Genomic DNA, 17,387 nt, shown 5'->3' on the forward strand with positions numbered 1-17,387 from the left:
ATCTCAGGGATGCTGGAAGGGTTTGTCAGAAAGAGGCTCTCTGCTACCCTGATTCTGCGGACCACCTCTGCCCCTAGGGCAGCGTCTATTATTGTTACCCCCTCTGCCTCTGGGGGTAAACTGACTTTGTGCGTCAGGCGTGACTCCTTGAGATTTGCGGAACCACATTTTCCCTCCCTTCTGTCCTTTGGGGTAAGGTCTAGAAGGGGTGGAGAAACTAACTCCTACGGCAGAAAGAGTCTTGCCATCTTGTTCGCATCTAGTCAAAGTGTCTTTCACTTGAGGACCGAACAAGGTTGAGCCATCAAAGGGGGAGTTTGAGAAAGACGCCTTGAAGGGGTCTTCAAAATTACAAAGCCGCATCCAGGACTGACGCCTTAAAGCAACTCCTGTGCCTGCGGCCCTACTCGCTCCATCGGCTGCATAAGAAATGAGCCGCATGGAGGAGTTAGCAATGGAGTTAAGGATTCCTAGCTGTGAGCTAATCTTATCCTGAGACCCAGCAGCTGATGGATCCTATAAAACTTCTCCCAACTCTTTAAGAACATCTCTTTGAAGGCGGGTGAAGTGGCATAAGCAGTTCAGCGATCTCATGGCAAAAGTCGCTGAAGAAAAATCCACCGTACCTGTCCATAGTCCTAGAATCCTTGTTAGGAGGATGGACAGGTACTGAAGGATCAGCTAAATTCCTTCTTGGTGGCAGCAGCCACCACCATGGCATCAACTGGGACACCCTTTGTTAAATATTGTCTATCTTGTGGGGCCGTAATAAATTTTCAAGGTCTCCTAGGGATAGGTTCCACCGAATCCGGAGCCATCCACGCCTTCCGAGCCACTACCTCCATGAGAGGGTTGAAAGGCGGAGACACCCAGGAGGTGGAGGGTCGAGATCCGAACGCCTCCAGGTATACTGACTCATCCTCGGAAGGATTAAGGGAGGGCCAGTTCCCCCTCTGCTTAAGGATTTCAAGGATGTCTGAAAATGAGACATCCTCAGAGGAGGACCTTGGGGATCCCTCCGACTCATCCAAGTCAGTATCTGATGTAGTAGACTCAGGGGAGTCTAGATGTTTCCTCTTACATGTCCTCTTACGCGGGGGTTCCCCTGACGGATCAGGAGAAGCCTCGGAAGAGGAAGATATTCCCAATGGGGAAACCTGAGGCGTTGGATCTCTGGGTCCGGGAGCAAGAGAGTGGGAAGAGACGTCAGCAGGCACTGTAGTGGGAGGAGCTGATGGAACTGTCAGTTGACTAAGCCCAGGGGCTAGTACACTCCTCATCACCTTGAAGGCTCCACCGTCAGAGAGACCAGAAAGTTCCCGCTCCGTAGAGATAGGAACCCCAGGCCTCACCGAGAGGGAAGGCTCCGAGGCAGATGTCGGGGCCGAGCTCACCAACGCCGAAGCTCCGAGAGGGAGAATGGATCGGACAAGGGTCCGATGCCACTCGCCCCCTAGGAGCCGACGAGAGACCAGACGCCCGGATCCCTCCAATGAAGGTCTCAAGGAGGAAATCGGAGCAGAGGATGATGGAGCCGAAAGGGGTGGTATCGGCTCCGAAGTCACAACGGTGCCGGCTTCGATGGCTCCTCTCCAAGAGCAAGGGTGATCTCTGAGCCGAATGTATAGATTCCACTGAAGGAGATCGAGATCTCTTTTTTGAGATCAATGGAGCCATCGGAGCCGAAGATACGTCGGCTCCAGCCGGAGCCGACACTGAGTGTCTGGATTTGACAGTATCGGTGTCAGATGGAGCCGATACTGAGACTGGTAAGGTGGAAGGATCGGCTCCGGCCGGAGCCAATCTCGAACCTGGTGAGGATGAACCTGAAGCCGATGGCTTGGAAGTCTGAGCCGAAGGCTTAACAGGTTTCGAGGGCTTCCCCGGCGCCGACTTAGTTGGGGAGCTCTCGGGCTTTAATAAGCCCCTTAATATCAGCTTATTTTTCGCTCCTGCAGGACTCTTGGGCTGAAAGCATGACAGATAGCACAAGAGTCCTGCAGGTGCGAAGGTCCCAGGCAATAAACACAAGAAGTGTGACCGTCTGTCAGAGACATCTTCTGACAGCACGAGTCACACTTCTTGAAGCCTGAGACCTTAGTGTCCTTCGACATAACTGTGCCGAGGAAACACAATAGTAACACACACACACACACACAAAAACACTCAGTCCAACAATTTAAAATAAACAGGGATAACACACAGTCATACACAAACAATCCCGGACAGGAAAAAATTTAGGGAGGGGAAGGCCTAAGGCCTAACTAGGGAAAAGGGAATAATTTACTCGAAAAAAAGGGAACACTGACGGGAATAGGGCTAAAGTAAGTCGTTAGTTAACAAAAAACAAATATATATATATATATATATATATATATATATATATATATATATACATAAATTTAAAGGGGGGTAGACAAAAAGTCTAAAAAACTGTTCACTTACCTAGAGCTGGTAAAAGAAGGCACCTCGTTAGCGAAGCGGCAAACGAGATCTGGGTAATCTCTGCCTTGCATCATGGGATATAGGGTTGCCTCGAGCTGGTAAAATTAGCTCTCGAGCTTAGCAAGTGCTGAGTCGGCTCCGAACTCATCCAGCAAGAATGAAGGCGAGATTGACAACTTAACATCCATGGTCTGCAACTAAATGATAAAAAATGCATAACCTCAGATATCCCTGGAAATTATAATAATGGCAGCATACCCCTAAAAGTAGACCCAGTGGTGAAGGGACCTAGGAACACAGACAGATAGTAACCAAAACTTCAACCACCATGTAGCTACGGTAGTGAGGAAATCCTTCTTTGTGGCTCAACTTATGAATAAAGGCATGACATCAAAGTCAAAGGAAGTCATAGTGCCATTGTACTCAGCCCTCATCAGGTCCATAATTGAGTATAATGCTCCCTTCTGCATGTACTGAACCAGGCTCTTATACGAACTGGAGAGACAGCAGAGGTTTCTCACTAAAAAAATTCAAAATGTAAGACACATGTCTTATGTGGTCTGACTAAAGGCTCTATCCCTTTAGTCTGTCTCATTGTTCATTGACAAGTGACTTATGCCTGATCTACAAAGCATTCTCCGATTCAGCCCTGATGAAAATATTAAATATTCACAAGAAAAATTATAAAATGTTAAGCGTTCCATGGATCTGAAAATTATTTGGCTACCTTGTCTATGGAATAAACTTCCCATCTTCGTAAAACAAAGCACATCCCTCACTCTTTTCAAAAAGAAATTACATAAATGGATGGGAACTGTGAATTCACTGCTGGGGTGCTGCCCATGTTCCTTATGAACAAAAGCAATCTGTAAAATGAATCAAGGCTCCAACATCCAAAGACCCACAACCCTGAAAATACTCCAAGTCCATATCTGGGGAATTAAGATATAATACTGTCATACCCTGGGTATTATTAACTAGGCTTGTAAAGACTCTTGTGCCATTAGTCTAGAATCACCTATGACATACCAATCAATCCATCCCTAATGTTCCATTTCTTTCTCCCACTAGTCTCCTACAGCATCAGGCTATACCTTTTGGGCTTGGAGGCCATTGTGGCATTAGTTTTGATGGGCCTCATGCAAGATTTCAAGTGTGAATTGAACTGAACCGTCAAGGTTCAGTGTTACCAATACTTGGATCTCTTGAATCATTGAATGTGCCAGTTAAGAACTGCGCTTCATGCAAAAAATATCTATATTAGTGTATGTCTCAAAATAATCTTTGAATAGACAAGCCTTTTTTAGTTTGTCCTCCCAAATCCGCACTCACTAAGACCACTTCCAACCTGTGAAGGCATGAAGAACCTTAGTGCCATACAGCTTGAGGAATATGGTCCATTCAGAAACTGAAACATCAAATCAGCAAGCTAGAGATGAAAGCAATATTTTTTCATCACAATGTCTTCGACAGTGGCCTCCATCAGGTTGCATCTCATTCACTCAGGAAATACGGCAGCAGTGTTGTACATCAGTGGGCAAACAAGAATACACCTGTATCTCCCCTGGGGAGGTCCTGATAGCTTGGGAGTGGATCTTCAAGGTTAACACAGACTTCTGCCCACAGTGCACAGTTCAATAGAAATAAACTGTTTGACAGACAAAAGCCATATCCAAATGTCTCCTGAGTAATCCCTTAGTGACTCCACAGTCAAAATAAACTGATATTGTGCCACATGCAATCTTTTTTGCCTTCCATACTAACATCAAGTGTCAGAAGTATTTTTTCCAATTATCTTCTCTCAATGGCAGGAGTGTAAATACACTGACACAAGTCTGCCTAAAAGCTTGCTCCATACGTTTATTTCATTTCTATTTTCATGGTCAAAGAATCAAAAGCAAAAATGATTTTGGTCACTCCTGAACAGCCAAAGCAAATCTGCTTTGCCAGTCAACAGCATGTTTGGCTAGCTCTCAGCGTGACTTCCTTACAACAAAATAACACCTACATCAGACCACAGAGGGAGTATGTCCACTTTTCTAAAACAAATAACTTGGCTTATCCAGTTCCATTAGTGGCATTTGTGTGTCCCTCTAATTAGAAGACTTGCATGAATAAATGAAAAAGACTTTCATTTTCGACTTAAATGAACCCATTCTCTTTCATGTTTGTCTCTGGTCCTTTTTATATACTGATCTTAGATGTTCTAAGGTGCATTTACCTCATAATTAAGACTCAACCTTTGGCAACTCAGACTCTGCAAGACCCTTTCCTGTGGTATTTCTTCTTTAACCTCTGGAGTAAGGATTAAAGCTTCTCTTCAGGACGTATTTTATAACGGAGAAACAATCTACTTCCCTGAACTGGCAGTATTTGCAGAGTTAAAATTATTGCCTTGGATGACATTTTTTACTAGCTGCCCTTACCTCAGGCAGAGCAATTTCTAATTTACAAACAGACTAAGACAGAAATTCCTAATTTATGCCTAGCATGGCTACAGAAAATAATTTAAACCAGTTGGTTCACTTGCCAGTTTTCTTCCTCAGTTCTTTAAAAACAGCATCTTCTTCATTGCATAGCAGTGTAGGTACGAGATAGAAGGGCAAAGTCAATAAGAAATGACCGTCAACTATTAGTTTTCTTTGCTCAGGAACACAAGTACTAAACAATGCTTCAAGTGGTTCTCAAATTAATACGGCAAAAATGTACAAATCTTTCCCAAAACAACTCTTTGCTGTCTTTAGATCCACAGCATTCTTCTCTCTCTCTTCCTTGGGCAAGATATGTGTTGATAAGTGGTCATCACTGTACATCTTTATTAGGAATTACAAAACTGGATGTAATTTAAAGTTGAGATTTTCCGTTGATGCCACAGCTATCAAGTGAATGTTTCCAGGGGACAGACTCCCAGAAGGTTTATGCTGTCAGTGTCATGACTGTTTCTGCAGTGGGAGATCTACAAAGTCAAATATGAAAACTAAATCACAATATGAAAAATTATTAGGGAGCTACACTTCTGAGGTGACATCCTTCAGGACCCACCTTCAGTTTAGGTGGATGTTAAGGGACCCAAGGCACTTATCAAGAAGAGTAGAGTTCTACCAATGTCCTAGTCAAATACCTCTCTCCAAGCACACATCAGTGTTCAAAAATCAACCTTGGTCTCCTATGAAAATTGGCCAGAGGCCTAGTGAGACTAATCCAGCCAACAGAAGTTAGTAAATAAATAAATATGGGTAATAACTGGATCTATGAGAAGAGCTCTACACTGCAGAAGCACCTTGCCTCTCCTGTCCCCAGACCTTCAATTTTGTGTACCTAGAGCTGGAGTACTCAGCCTATGTAGTGTATTATAGGGATCTCTCAACCCACTTTGCTAAATAAGTGAACTTGTCAAAGGGGGTGAAAATCTTTTTTCTTTTTCTAACTTATCACAGACACAAGAGCAGTGCACTGATGCAATGGCTGTATACAAACTGTGGTCTGGATGCAGTGACTTTACAAACTACAGTATTTGTATACTGTGGCAAAAAGAAAATACTGGCGCATGAAAAGTGAATTCCAGGTTACTGGAGCAACAAATCATTTTCTGGACTGATGGTGGGTGGATGGGTAGGAGATAGCCCCAGGTTACCAGCCTGGGAAAGATTATATAACAATTAAACATAATACAGTATCAGCCCTGTGTGTTCCTGCAGCTGGAGCTCTACTTACTGATCAAGCATAATGGAAAGACATAGCTTTCATGCACATAACTAAATGCTGGCAGATAACAGGTATTAAAGGGAAAGACGGAAGCATGTCTTTATGTCAGAAAAAGTGGTGGTTTCAAATAATCCTTAAAGTAAAACATCTTACTTAAAAGTTAGAGAGTAAGATCAGAATTGGCACTAATAGAGCTGCTCAAGAAAACTTGTCTTCCACACCTGAAACAAAAATTCCTCATATTATCAAAACTTTTCTTTATATTGACTCTGTTTAAACATTCTGCTAGCATGCATACATACCCTTCTGGAGAGAAATCTTTCTCCTTACAGACTTCCATTAACTTCGGCGTTAACCTATAGGCCTTAAGAGACAGAGACCCCTGGCCAGTCTTGATTGGATCTACAAGATAAAAGGCATCACACTCAGCAAACTGTAAAATGCAGCATCACTTTAATTTTTGAGAAACTTTAGAATGTTTTGTATTCAAGTTGTGTCTTTTCAGGTTGGTTTTGGCAGCTGATTACCAAGTGCATTAAAGTAAATTTAATTTTCTGCAATTCTCTGTTAATCTGTAAGAAAGAAAAGCTGAAACAGAAACAGCACAATTCCATCCAAGTCAATGTCAAATGAATGGACTTTAAATTGTAGGGCTTAGAATTTCAGACTGTAGCAAAATGTGACCACTGCTGCCCTCCAAGTAATGCCTAAACAAATAAAAACTAGCACTCTAAATAATGTAACTGAGCAGAATCAACAGCACATTTGTACGCAACAGTGTTCTACATGATATCAAATCCAAATATGTCCTGTTCTCTAGATAGCATGACCTCACATCTCAGTCTTGTTTGTGGTGACCCTTAGAAGGGGAAGGAAAAGGGAAAAGAAAAAGGGGGAAGTGGCTACCTATAAGCCACCCATGAGAGTAAACAGATTTTAAAAGACTACCTCCAACACTGAAGTAGACATATTAACAAAAGATAAACAAACCTGTCACACAACTTGGTCAAACAGAAAGTAAACAAAATACTTCCTTTTTCATGAATACAGTAGAAACCACAATATAATTCATACAAGAAAAAGGTCAAACATGATTTTTCTATACCATAACCATCAGTGTTCTACCACTACAATAAGACTTCTCTGCACCATATTGATGAAACAGGAACTAACAAAGTATAGTTGCTTTAGGTGCACACCATGACAAGGCATATCTGAGCAGCAAGCCCTTGATTTGGTAACAATACTAGGGGCATTCTGTCACAGACAGGCACCCATTCCAGACAGTTTTCCAAGCTGACATCCAATCATCCATGAGGACAGGATGTATTTCATTGAACCACCAGGAGTGGATGGGGGTAACTTCAGGCTCTGATCCATACACCTTTTTTTTCCAAGAGATGGGTACCCCCAAAAAAGCATACATATGCAACCATTTCCAAAGGAACAATTGACAACAGGAACTGTTAGAAAAAGAATATAACATATATGGAAACCAAAGCCACCTGGACAAAACAGTATACACTACCTAACCAACTGTAATGTATCCACGAAAAAAGGGGTTACCTGCACAGAGTTCTATACAACAGCCAAAATTAGGTATGGAGGGTGGGAACTGTACTAAACAAGAACTACACAAAACTACCCTGTGAGAGTAAGTACCTTACACAACTGCACTGCCTTCTTTGATTAATGTCCTTGTTGCAGTAATGGTGAAACCAAAAGTATGGTACAATGCAGTTATAAACCCTCAGCAGTGAAATCCTGCACCATACCATGTACCTGTGTCTGTCTGGTAAATCCACCCAAGCTCTAAACTAAAAAAATTAATTTGCAATATTTGGTGAAAAAGTGAACACTGGGTTTAGCTTGCTGCCACTGCTTTAAAAATGGTCAAGTCACAACATATTTCTGTAAAAAATACAGTGACAGAGACTATGCTAGCGGAACAAATACTCACTTATCTTACAAGCCATTAATATATTACTTGTAAAAAGAAATCTGTCATACCATGACTCAGACAATAAGTGCATTGAGAGCAGCATCTCTTGTCTGCTACAACACTAGCCCCAGGATTCAATAAAGTCTGTGTAGAACCTACATGGAATATATCCATGTACATAGTCAAATGGTACGCACCTAGAGGTCATCACAGCAACATGGATATTGAATCCGTGTAAGACTTATGGTCCAGCCACACACATTTCGGCACGTCCACCTTTGCAGAAAGTTGTACACAAGACATTTAATGTCATTAAATAGAAACTTCATTTTTTTATATTTATGTGCTTGTTTGTGTGGTGTGGCGCATTGCTCAGCTATGCTTAGCTTTGCGCACATACACATCAGACATCTAAAGATAGAAACTGGATGCATTCAATGTTAATAAATTATTTATTATTTTTTTGTGTGTTTGTTTGCGTGATGCAGCGCATTGCTTAGTTAGGCGGAGCGTGGCGTACTTAAACATTAGACATCTGCTAAAACATCTAAAAATAGAAAGCGGATCCATTCAATATTAGTGTGTGTGTGTGTGTGTGTGTGTGTGTGTGTGTGTGTGTGTGTGTGTGTGTGTGTGTGTATATATATATATATATATATATATATATATATAGTTTTTTTTTTACATGTGCTTTTTCTGCATGATGCAGCTCGTTGCTTAGCTAGGCACAGCGGGGTGTATTTGAGTAGTAGACATCCACTGGACAGCTAAAAATAGAAACCGGATGTATTCAATTGTTGTAAGTCTGCTGCACTTAGCAACAGGAAAACCCATGCTGCGAAGCTGAGCTACTCTTACAGGCACCTTCCCAGTATATCAGAAGTTATTAGAGTTCCCTTCACTAGCCCAGTGGCTAAATAAGTTGAGTCATGACCTACAGTGTAGCAGGTCCCAGGTTCAAGTCCTGGCTAGTTATGCTTTTTACATATAGTGCTGTGAAACTGTCAGGTAACTAAAACATTGGTTGACTTTTAATTAAATAACCGTTGCATTTAGAAAAAGAAGAGCTGCGCGATGCTAAGCAGTGCTTAAACACGGTTAACGGTCATTTTTAGTGTGCACATTGCTAAGCTTCGTTTAAACATGGGTTGTGAGAGTTTGAATGATGTAACATTAAGTGACGCGGCACTTCTTTGAAAGTTACATTATGACATGCAAAGGGAGGGAATACAGCAATATAAAGGCTAACAGGTGGGAATTTCACATCATTCCTTGGAGCCTGACCTTGACTGTGAGTACGGCTGCTGGAGAGGGATCACATTTCAGGGTACAAAAGTGGGGTATGGAGGAGTCCAAGGTTTTTATTGTATTCCTGGTAGAGTGATATGGATCGCGGCTGTTGCAGAACGAGGGCTCGGAGTGCAAGACTGAGGCCTGGGATCATTTGGCCAGGGATCTAACCAGTGCTACTGGTTTCCCTGCACTGGGGAGCAGTGTGGTCACCACCATGATGACCTGAAACATAGGAAGAGGAGGAAACCTTGAACACTTGGGTCCAAGAAGCTAGGGATGGGCAAACCCCACAGAAATGCAAGTATGTTTTCCAGTAATTTATAAATATACAAGCTGAATGTGTGCCAAACTGGCATGCACAATGGTCTGCTTCTCTTACCACAGCTGAAGAAGAGAAGGCTCGCAAAGTGCAGTCCCATGCTGGGCGTTTGGCGAGGATGAGTCAAGTATGTGGTAAGTAAGAAAATCAAACTAATAACTTAATGCATAACTTAATAATATTGTAAAGTAAATACAAATTTTGCAGTCCTAACAGGTATGAAATGGTGTGCTCAATGACTGAAATATGCTATAGGTTGCACTCAATAAATGAGCAGGGTATATAGGTAGGTTAACAGAAGTCCTACACAGCTATCCATGTGTGTAAATGCCAGATTTGAAGCAACAGTACTCAATAAAGTTTAAAAGGAGATAGTGCTTTGATAAGTAATGTTTTCAAATAAAGTGTTCAGTATTCCTGTATTCACTGCTTGTGGGTTCTAAACAAACACCAGTCAACTGTTACATGTGAAATAATACACAATACACCAACAAATGTCAGAAATAAATGTAGTACAATACCCAGATTAAGAGTCAAGCTTGTGTTCTGCTCATTTAGTCTGAAATAAGATGTAGATTGCACTCAGTAAATGAACATAGTAAACTGGTAAGTTAACAGAAGTCCTAGACAACCATAAATATGTGTAAATATCAGATATGAAGCAAATTAAGCAATAAAGTGTAAAAGGAGATAGTGCTTTGATAAGTAATGTTTTCAAATAAAGCACTCAGCATTCCTGTAATCACTGCTTGGGGGTTCCAATCCAACACCAGACACAGCTATGCATGTGTATAAATGTACGATTACAGACATGACTCAATAAAAGTTTTAAAGAAGATGGTGCTTTGATAATTTATTATTTTCAAATAAAGTGATCAGTATTCCTGTAGTCACTGTTTGTGGGTTCTAATCCCATGGCAGCCAACTAAGAAATGACCTGCTGTCTAGTGCAAATAGTGTACACAAACATACCTCTCAAATGTCACAATTTTTGCAGAATGTAATGATTAATGTCCCATATGTCTGGTCCTTTGATATGCAAACACATGACATTACTTGGAATGCAATTTAAAGACAAATCTGTTATCAGAACACCTCGCTACTAATGTATAAGCACACTAAGCAAAAATGTTCCCTGCTGATGTGCCTTTCTACCACCACTTGGTATGGCTTGGCCCACAATGTCCCAGGCTAACAGGTTGAGAGCTATGTACATGCAACATCATCTATACAATATAAGCAGACAGTGTTCTCACAAGTGAAAGCTTACATATCTAGAAGTATGTAGTAGTAGTCTGGATAGTTACATTATCTGTGAAGTTAGTAATATGCTTTTTTCTCTCTCACTCCATCCCTTCTCTTATTTTATTTATTAATTATATTTACTATAATTTGATATTAATATATTTGTAATTACCTCTTATGTTTGTCTTATGTATAATTTAATATTGCTTTGCTGTTAAAAACTTTCATTTATGTTATTTATTGTCGTATTCCTCATTATATTCTTTTCTCTTTCCATTACACAATTTTTTTTCTATTATGTTATTAATTACATTGGCTTGGTTATGCTTATTTTTACTTTATGTTTAAATAATTTACCACAACATGACAAGGTAGGCCAGTTCCAAGTGATCCACCTACTTTGGCTCCCCTGGCTGTAGCACAGGAGCCCAGCAAGTCTGGGCCACAACCTAGTGGTGCCCCCTCTGCTGCTCAAGCACTACCTGATCCATCGGGTAAGCTCTGCCCAACAGGCTGGGTGTGGTCCCCCCTCTAGGAGTGGAACTGGAGGGGGTGCTTATTTCACCCATGATGAACTGCCAGGCATGGCACATGGGCGGCTGTGCCAAACTGTTGGTGCACACCTATGTCAGATGGAGAGTATGTTGTTCATCCTGGAGGGGCAGCCTCAACCCAGGTGACTGTGTCAACCACTGCCATCACAAGAGCAGTAAAGGTGTACTGCTTGACAGTCCCTTGGGTGAGGACTTGAGTCACACTAGTACCGTGTCTGACATCCATGGGACTGGGATTCCACACCACCTTCCCCAACCAAGGGGTTCACTCCCCTTGTGTCATACACCAACCCTGTCTGCTATCTTGTCTGATGCAAAAGCTTCCTAACCCTCAAAATTTACCTCCCCACACACACCTATGTCCCTTCACCAACACTCCACTCACCTTAAAAAAAAATGGACACGTCCCACAAAAAAAAAAAAAAAAAACACAAAACTATTGTGCCATACATGGTTCTCTATTTCGCACACACGACTACTGGACACACTTAATTTGGTCCAACTGGCTTGACAACTCACGTATGCTGTCCTCACCCCTCTCTCTGGGGGTGGCAGTCCAAGTTCAGCTAAAAAATCTATTAAAGTTTACAGTTGTTGTACAAAAAAATGGATAGCTATGGTTCTTTCCCACAACCTTCCTACACATACCTACCTGCCTTTCACTATGTTTTCCTGACTGCTTGCACCCCATTTCATCACTGCCCTATCTCCCCATTTTTCTTTTCTTTAAAGATTTTTGAATGATGCTGCACAACACGCAGCATTGCTAGGGGTGGTGTTTTGATATATGTTTTTGAAAAAATATTAATCAAGTTCAAAAATTACACCTGCATCCTATTTCAAACCGAGGACCATTGCACCTGCAGAACACTACATAAACCCAGCAGGCAACACAGCTGTTAATTAACACAAGTGTTTTAAGCAAAACATACTAAATGTCAAGTTCCCATCATTAAGTGGGTTTAAGCCATACTGCACATTGCGCAAATCAGCTATGAGAATAATTGAAAAATAGGAGTGTAACTGGGACTCTGGTAGAGAAATCTGCTTGCACAGAGGTGGTACCTCCACTAACTCCAGAAACTATATACCTATTATCCTGACTAGCTATATGTGCAAGGTCATGGGGCAAACCATCATGGACCTTAACAAAGATATAGGTAATCTACACACAGTTGAGCCTACACAATTTGGATTTATCAAAGGGAGATCATGCCCGTTAAACCTGGTGGACGTCTTTGAGACAGTCACTTAGGACCTGGATGAGGGGAAATCTGTGCATACAGCCTACCTGGACTTAGCCAAAGCAAGTGACACTATCTGCCACTCAGCCATCAATGACAAATGCACCCAACTAGGCATCAGCCCTTATATCATTAGAGGGGACATTCACTGTCTCAGTTATAGAGGTAATACAGTCAAAATAGGGGAATACACCTCCAATAGTTGAGATCTAACCAGTGGTGTTCCCAGGGTTTACTCATGGGTCCTCTACTGTTTGGAATGCATTTCTCTAAAATACAAGCAAACACAAAGTACATGTCTGTGGCTGACAAGGTTTGATGATGCCTGCAAACTGGGAGCAGTCACAGACTCTCCAAAGTATGTCAACATCCTACACGAGGGTCTTACTTAAACAAATGACTGTTGCCAAAGTTATAGCCTTATAAGCAATGCAAATATATGCATTATCACTGCTTTCTGTAACAGTGATGTTCCTGCTAAGTACCACATCAACAGCAACACCTGACATACATACTCAGGGGTGGGAGACCTGAGTTGACAGCTAACTTACCTTAGATCACCATGTCTCCATAGTGGTAAGCAGGGCATTCTGTCATGCTCATGTAATAAGTGAGGACACTGTCTCCAGAAAACGTAGACGTCCATAACCTCCATGTCCTCTTCCTTCTGCAAACCAATAGTTGAATGCAACAGTCCTTTTGGTATGTAGCTTTCCAAGAACCTGTGGCAATTGGAGAGACCACATAGTTTCCTTAAAAGGCAAATTCAGGTCTTCAGCATCTGTCCCTGGTGATCATCTGATATTACTGTCACTTTAGTGTACGACATACAGACTACTCGGAGGTGATCTCTGGCTTGCATACGAGGCAATCTCTGATTACGATGTTTTGGAAATGCTGCATATCCGTAAGTCAAATGGTATAAGGGCTGCTAACTGTATAGATCTTAACCTAGCATGTGACATTAATATAACCTACTGAAGCGAGAGAATTGTCTACCACAGTTTAACACATCTTTGGAACGGACTCCCATATAACGTCAAACAGAGCACCTCACTGGCCCTCTTTAGATGTAATCAGTACAATTGGATGGGTGATCGTAATTTCACCACAGCTGTTCCACCGTGTCCCTCTTGCAAAGGGGCAATAGCTAATCATGTACATAAGAGTAACAGCTGGGCTACAATTTTAAAGACACTAGGGCCATTAGCCAAGTAAATTTCAACGAGCCTATGATCCCACACAGTCAGATGTAAAATGAACTAACATCCACACACAAACTTGGCTGCAGTGAGAATAGTACCACAACCTATTTATTTCTGGAGGAAACTACACAGCGCGCACACACATGCTCGCACACACCAAGTTGGCAGCCGTGAGAATAAAACCTCAACCTACATAGTCTTACACACACACACTCACATACATATATATATTTTTATATGGGTGCACTTCATGTTCTGGGAATACTGAAATCTTGATTTTCAGTATCTCGAGACTAAAAATATCGAAAGTCCAGTTGCCCAAAATTCCACATAACCGAATCCGGAAAAGTCGAATCACCGGTTGTGGTGGTGCACTGTGTTAATGGATAGCTGGAGATTCAAGTAAGTGTTTATATTTTAAGGGTTTTGGGGAGGGATTTTAATGTATGTTAGTGTGTTACGAAGTTGTAGGTGTAGGTTACGGTATGTAGATAAGAGTGCGAGTGTCTAAGTGTTGAGAATGGTGGTGCTTGTATGTATGTGGTGTGTGTTTGTGCGAGGAGAATGTAGACTGTGCAGTGGTTGGTTTAGTGTATGTCGATTGAGTGTGACCTCAGAGTTCAGAGTTCGTATATATAAGCAGCAGGGGTGTGGGGGGGTGCAGTGGGGGGCTTACCCCCTGCATATGTAGGGTAGGTTCGTGTATTTGTGTTGTTGTGTGTGTTTTGTTTGTTATAGTGTGGGGAGGAAGGTGTATGTGGGATTGTGTGGTGGAGGATGTATTTAAAAGTCGCGATTTTGAATTTTGCACTTTTGGGATTTCGGTATTTTGAATTTTTGGCTTTATAGTCTTGAGATACTGAAATTCAAGATTGCACTATTTCAAGATTATAAATCTATATCTATATATGCACACGTGCACGCACACACAGTGGATTAAAGAAGTGTATACACCTCTGTTAAAATCAGAGGTTTTTGTGATACAAAAAAAAAAAAAAAAGAGATCATAATAAAATCATTTCAAAACTATTCCCACCATTAATGTGGCCTATAACCTGTACAATTCCATTGAAAAACAAGAAAATCTGTTAAGGAAAAAAATACAAAATATAAAAAATGTACAATAAGCTGGTTGCATAAGTGTGCACTCCCTTAAACTAATAGGTTCATAGGTAGGTACTAGGCTATCGGCCCTAGGGCCCATACAAGCCTAGCCAAAAAATGTACCCTGGCTTTCGCCACCCAAGAAAATTATTTTCCTGTGCCCCTGTCGAGCAGATCCACAGAAGTGATCCCTGGGGTGAATTTCCCATTTCCCATCCAATCATCAAGATTTTTCTTGAAGAGTGCTAATGAGGAGCTCTGTTTCACATAGATAGGTAGTCTGTTCCAGTGTATGGGAAGTCTCTGGGAAAGGAATCCATCCCTCTAGCATGTTCTGTTTATTGTGGTGACAAGGTTAAGGTCCCTAGAGCGTGTAGCTGGGATGAATTGGGATTTCTTTAAGTGGAGCATGTCCAACAGCTCTGGGTTTGACATAGCTTTGTATGTTAGGCAGAGATCACCCCTGAGTAGGCGAAAAGCGATGGAGTAAAGCTGGAGTTTTTTGAGATGGTCTGCATAGGACATCTGTTTGAGGCCAGTAATCCTCTGTGAGGTATTTCTGTGGTCTTTCCAGTTGTTGTAGATGTCTTGAGAGGTATATACCAAAAGAGGCGTTGTACTCTATAATGGGTCTAATGAGTGATGAGTAGAATGGAACAATGACCTCTTTTTTTCTGCATGAGAATCCTTCTGTGATGAGATGAGCCACGTAGAAGGATTTCCTGACCACTGTGTCAATGTGATTATCAAAAGAGAGACTACTGTCCACCTGTGTCCCAAGGTCTCATCACATTTTCAGCATTAAGTAGACTACCAGCTATGTGGTAGTTCATGGGTACAGAGTTTTTACCAAAGGGGATGACCATACACTTTTTGGCATTGTGCTTCAGGCCATGGCTTTGACACCAGGTATCTGTCTCAGTGAGGCCCTTTTGTAGTTTGTCCACATCATTAGGATTTTCGATTATGGCTCCTAGTTTGCAGTCATCTGCAAACTTTGTTAGCCAAAGACCTTCTGTGTTGGCCTGCACTTCAGAGAAGGAGATACCAAACAGGAGAGGACCCAGGACTGAACCCTGTGGTACTCCACTTGTCACTGGTCTGATGTTGGATTTGGAATCCGCTACTTTCACAGTGCGGGTTCTGTCCGTGAGCCACTTGGCAACCCATCTTGTGACATAGGGATTTATACCTAGTTTAGTAAGCTTATCTATAATTCCAGAGTGGGGGATGGTGGTGAAAGCCATGGCAAGATCTAGATAAGGTGTGTGAACCATTTTACCCGCATCTATGGCTTTGGTGACTGCTTCAAAGAAGTCGATCAGGTTTACGAGACATGATCTGCCCTTTACAAATCTAAACTGAGTATACTTTGCTGAAGCACCTTTTGCTTTAACTATAGCATTCAGTCTTCGTGGGTACACACCTGCTATCAATTAGAGAGGCTCTGATTAACTCCAAATAAAGTTCAGCTCTCCTAGTAGCATTTCCTGACATTAAGTCAGTTGCCTGCTAAAGCAAAAGCCATGGTTCACAGAGAGCTTGCAAAGGATCAAAGGGATCTCATTGCTGGAAGGGTACAAAACATTTCCACAGCATTGGATATATCATGGAACACAGTGAAGACAGTCATCAAAAAGTGGAGAAAATAAAGGACAACAGTGACATTACAAAGAACTGGACGTCCCTCCAAAACTGATGAAAAGACGAGACGAAAACTGGTCAGGGAGGCTGCCAAGAGAAGTACAGCAACACTGAAGGAGCTACAGGAATTTCTGGCAAGTACTGATTGTGTACTACATGTGACAACAATCTCCCGTATTCTCCATATGCTTGGACAATGGGGTAGGGTTGCAAGATGGACTCCTTTTCTTACACAGAAAAACATCCAGGCCTGGCTAAAATTCGCAAAAAAAGTACATCAAGTTTCCCAAAAGCATGTGGGAAAATGGTATAGTATGATGAGACCAAGGTTGAACTTTTTGGTCACAATTCCAAAAGGTACGTTTGGCATAAAAAAAACACTTCGCATCACCATTACAACACTATCCCCACAGTAAAGCATAGTAGTGGCAGTATCATGTACTGGAGTTGGTTTTCTTCAGTTGAAACCTGGGCTTTAGTCAAGGTGGACAGAATTATGAACAGCTCCCAAAACCAGTCACTTTTGGCACAACCTTCAAGCGTCTGTTAGAAAGCTGAAGATGAAGAGGAATTTCACCTTTCAAAACGACCACCAGAAGAAAACTAAAGTTTTGGAATGGCCCAGCCAGTACCCTGACCTAAATCCAATAGAAAATCTGTGGGGTGATCTAAAGAGAGCTGAGCCAA

At 41.8% G+C, this 17,387-nt stretch overlaps 1 protein-coding gene across 1 annotated transcript in view; it reads right to left on the reverse strand.

The window, feature by feature from the left end:
• Nucleotides 1-17,387, reverse strand: part of EIF3H (eukaryotic translation initiation factor 3 subunit H) — an 895,984-nt gene that overhangs the window by 429,503 nt on the left and 449,094 nt on the right. Inside the window, exon 4 of the mRNA XM_044067066.1 lies at nucleotides 6,453-6,552. Within this exon, the coding sequence (XP_043923001.1) occupies nucleotides 6,453-6,552 (100 nt within the window). The remainder of the gene's footprint in view (nucleotides 1-6,452; nucleotides 6,553-17,387) is intronic.

Source organism: Protopterus annectens, chromosome 3.part1, assembly GCF_019279795.1.
Source record: "Protopterus annectens isolate FY-2018-M chromosome 3.part1, PAN1.0, whole genome shotgun sequence".
Lineage (NCBI taxonomy): Eukaryota > Metazoa > Chordata > Ceratodontiformes > Protopteridae > Protopterus > Protopterus annectens.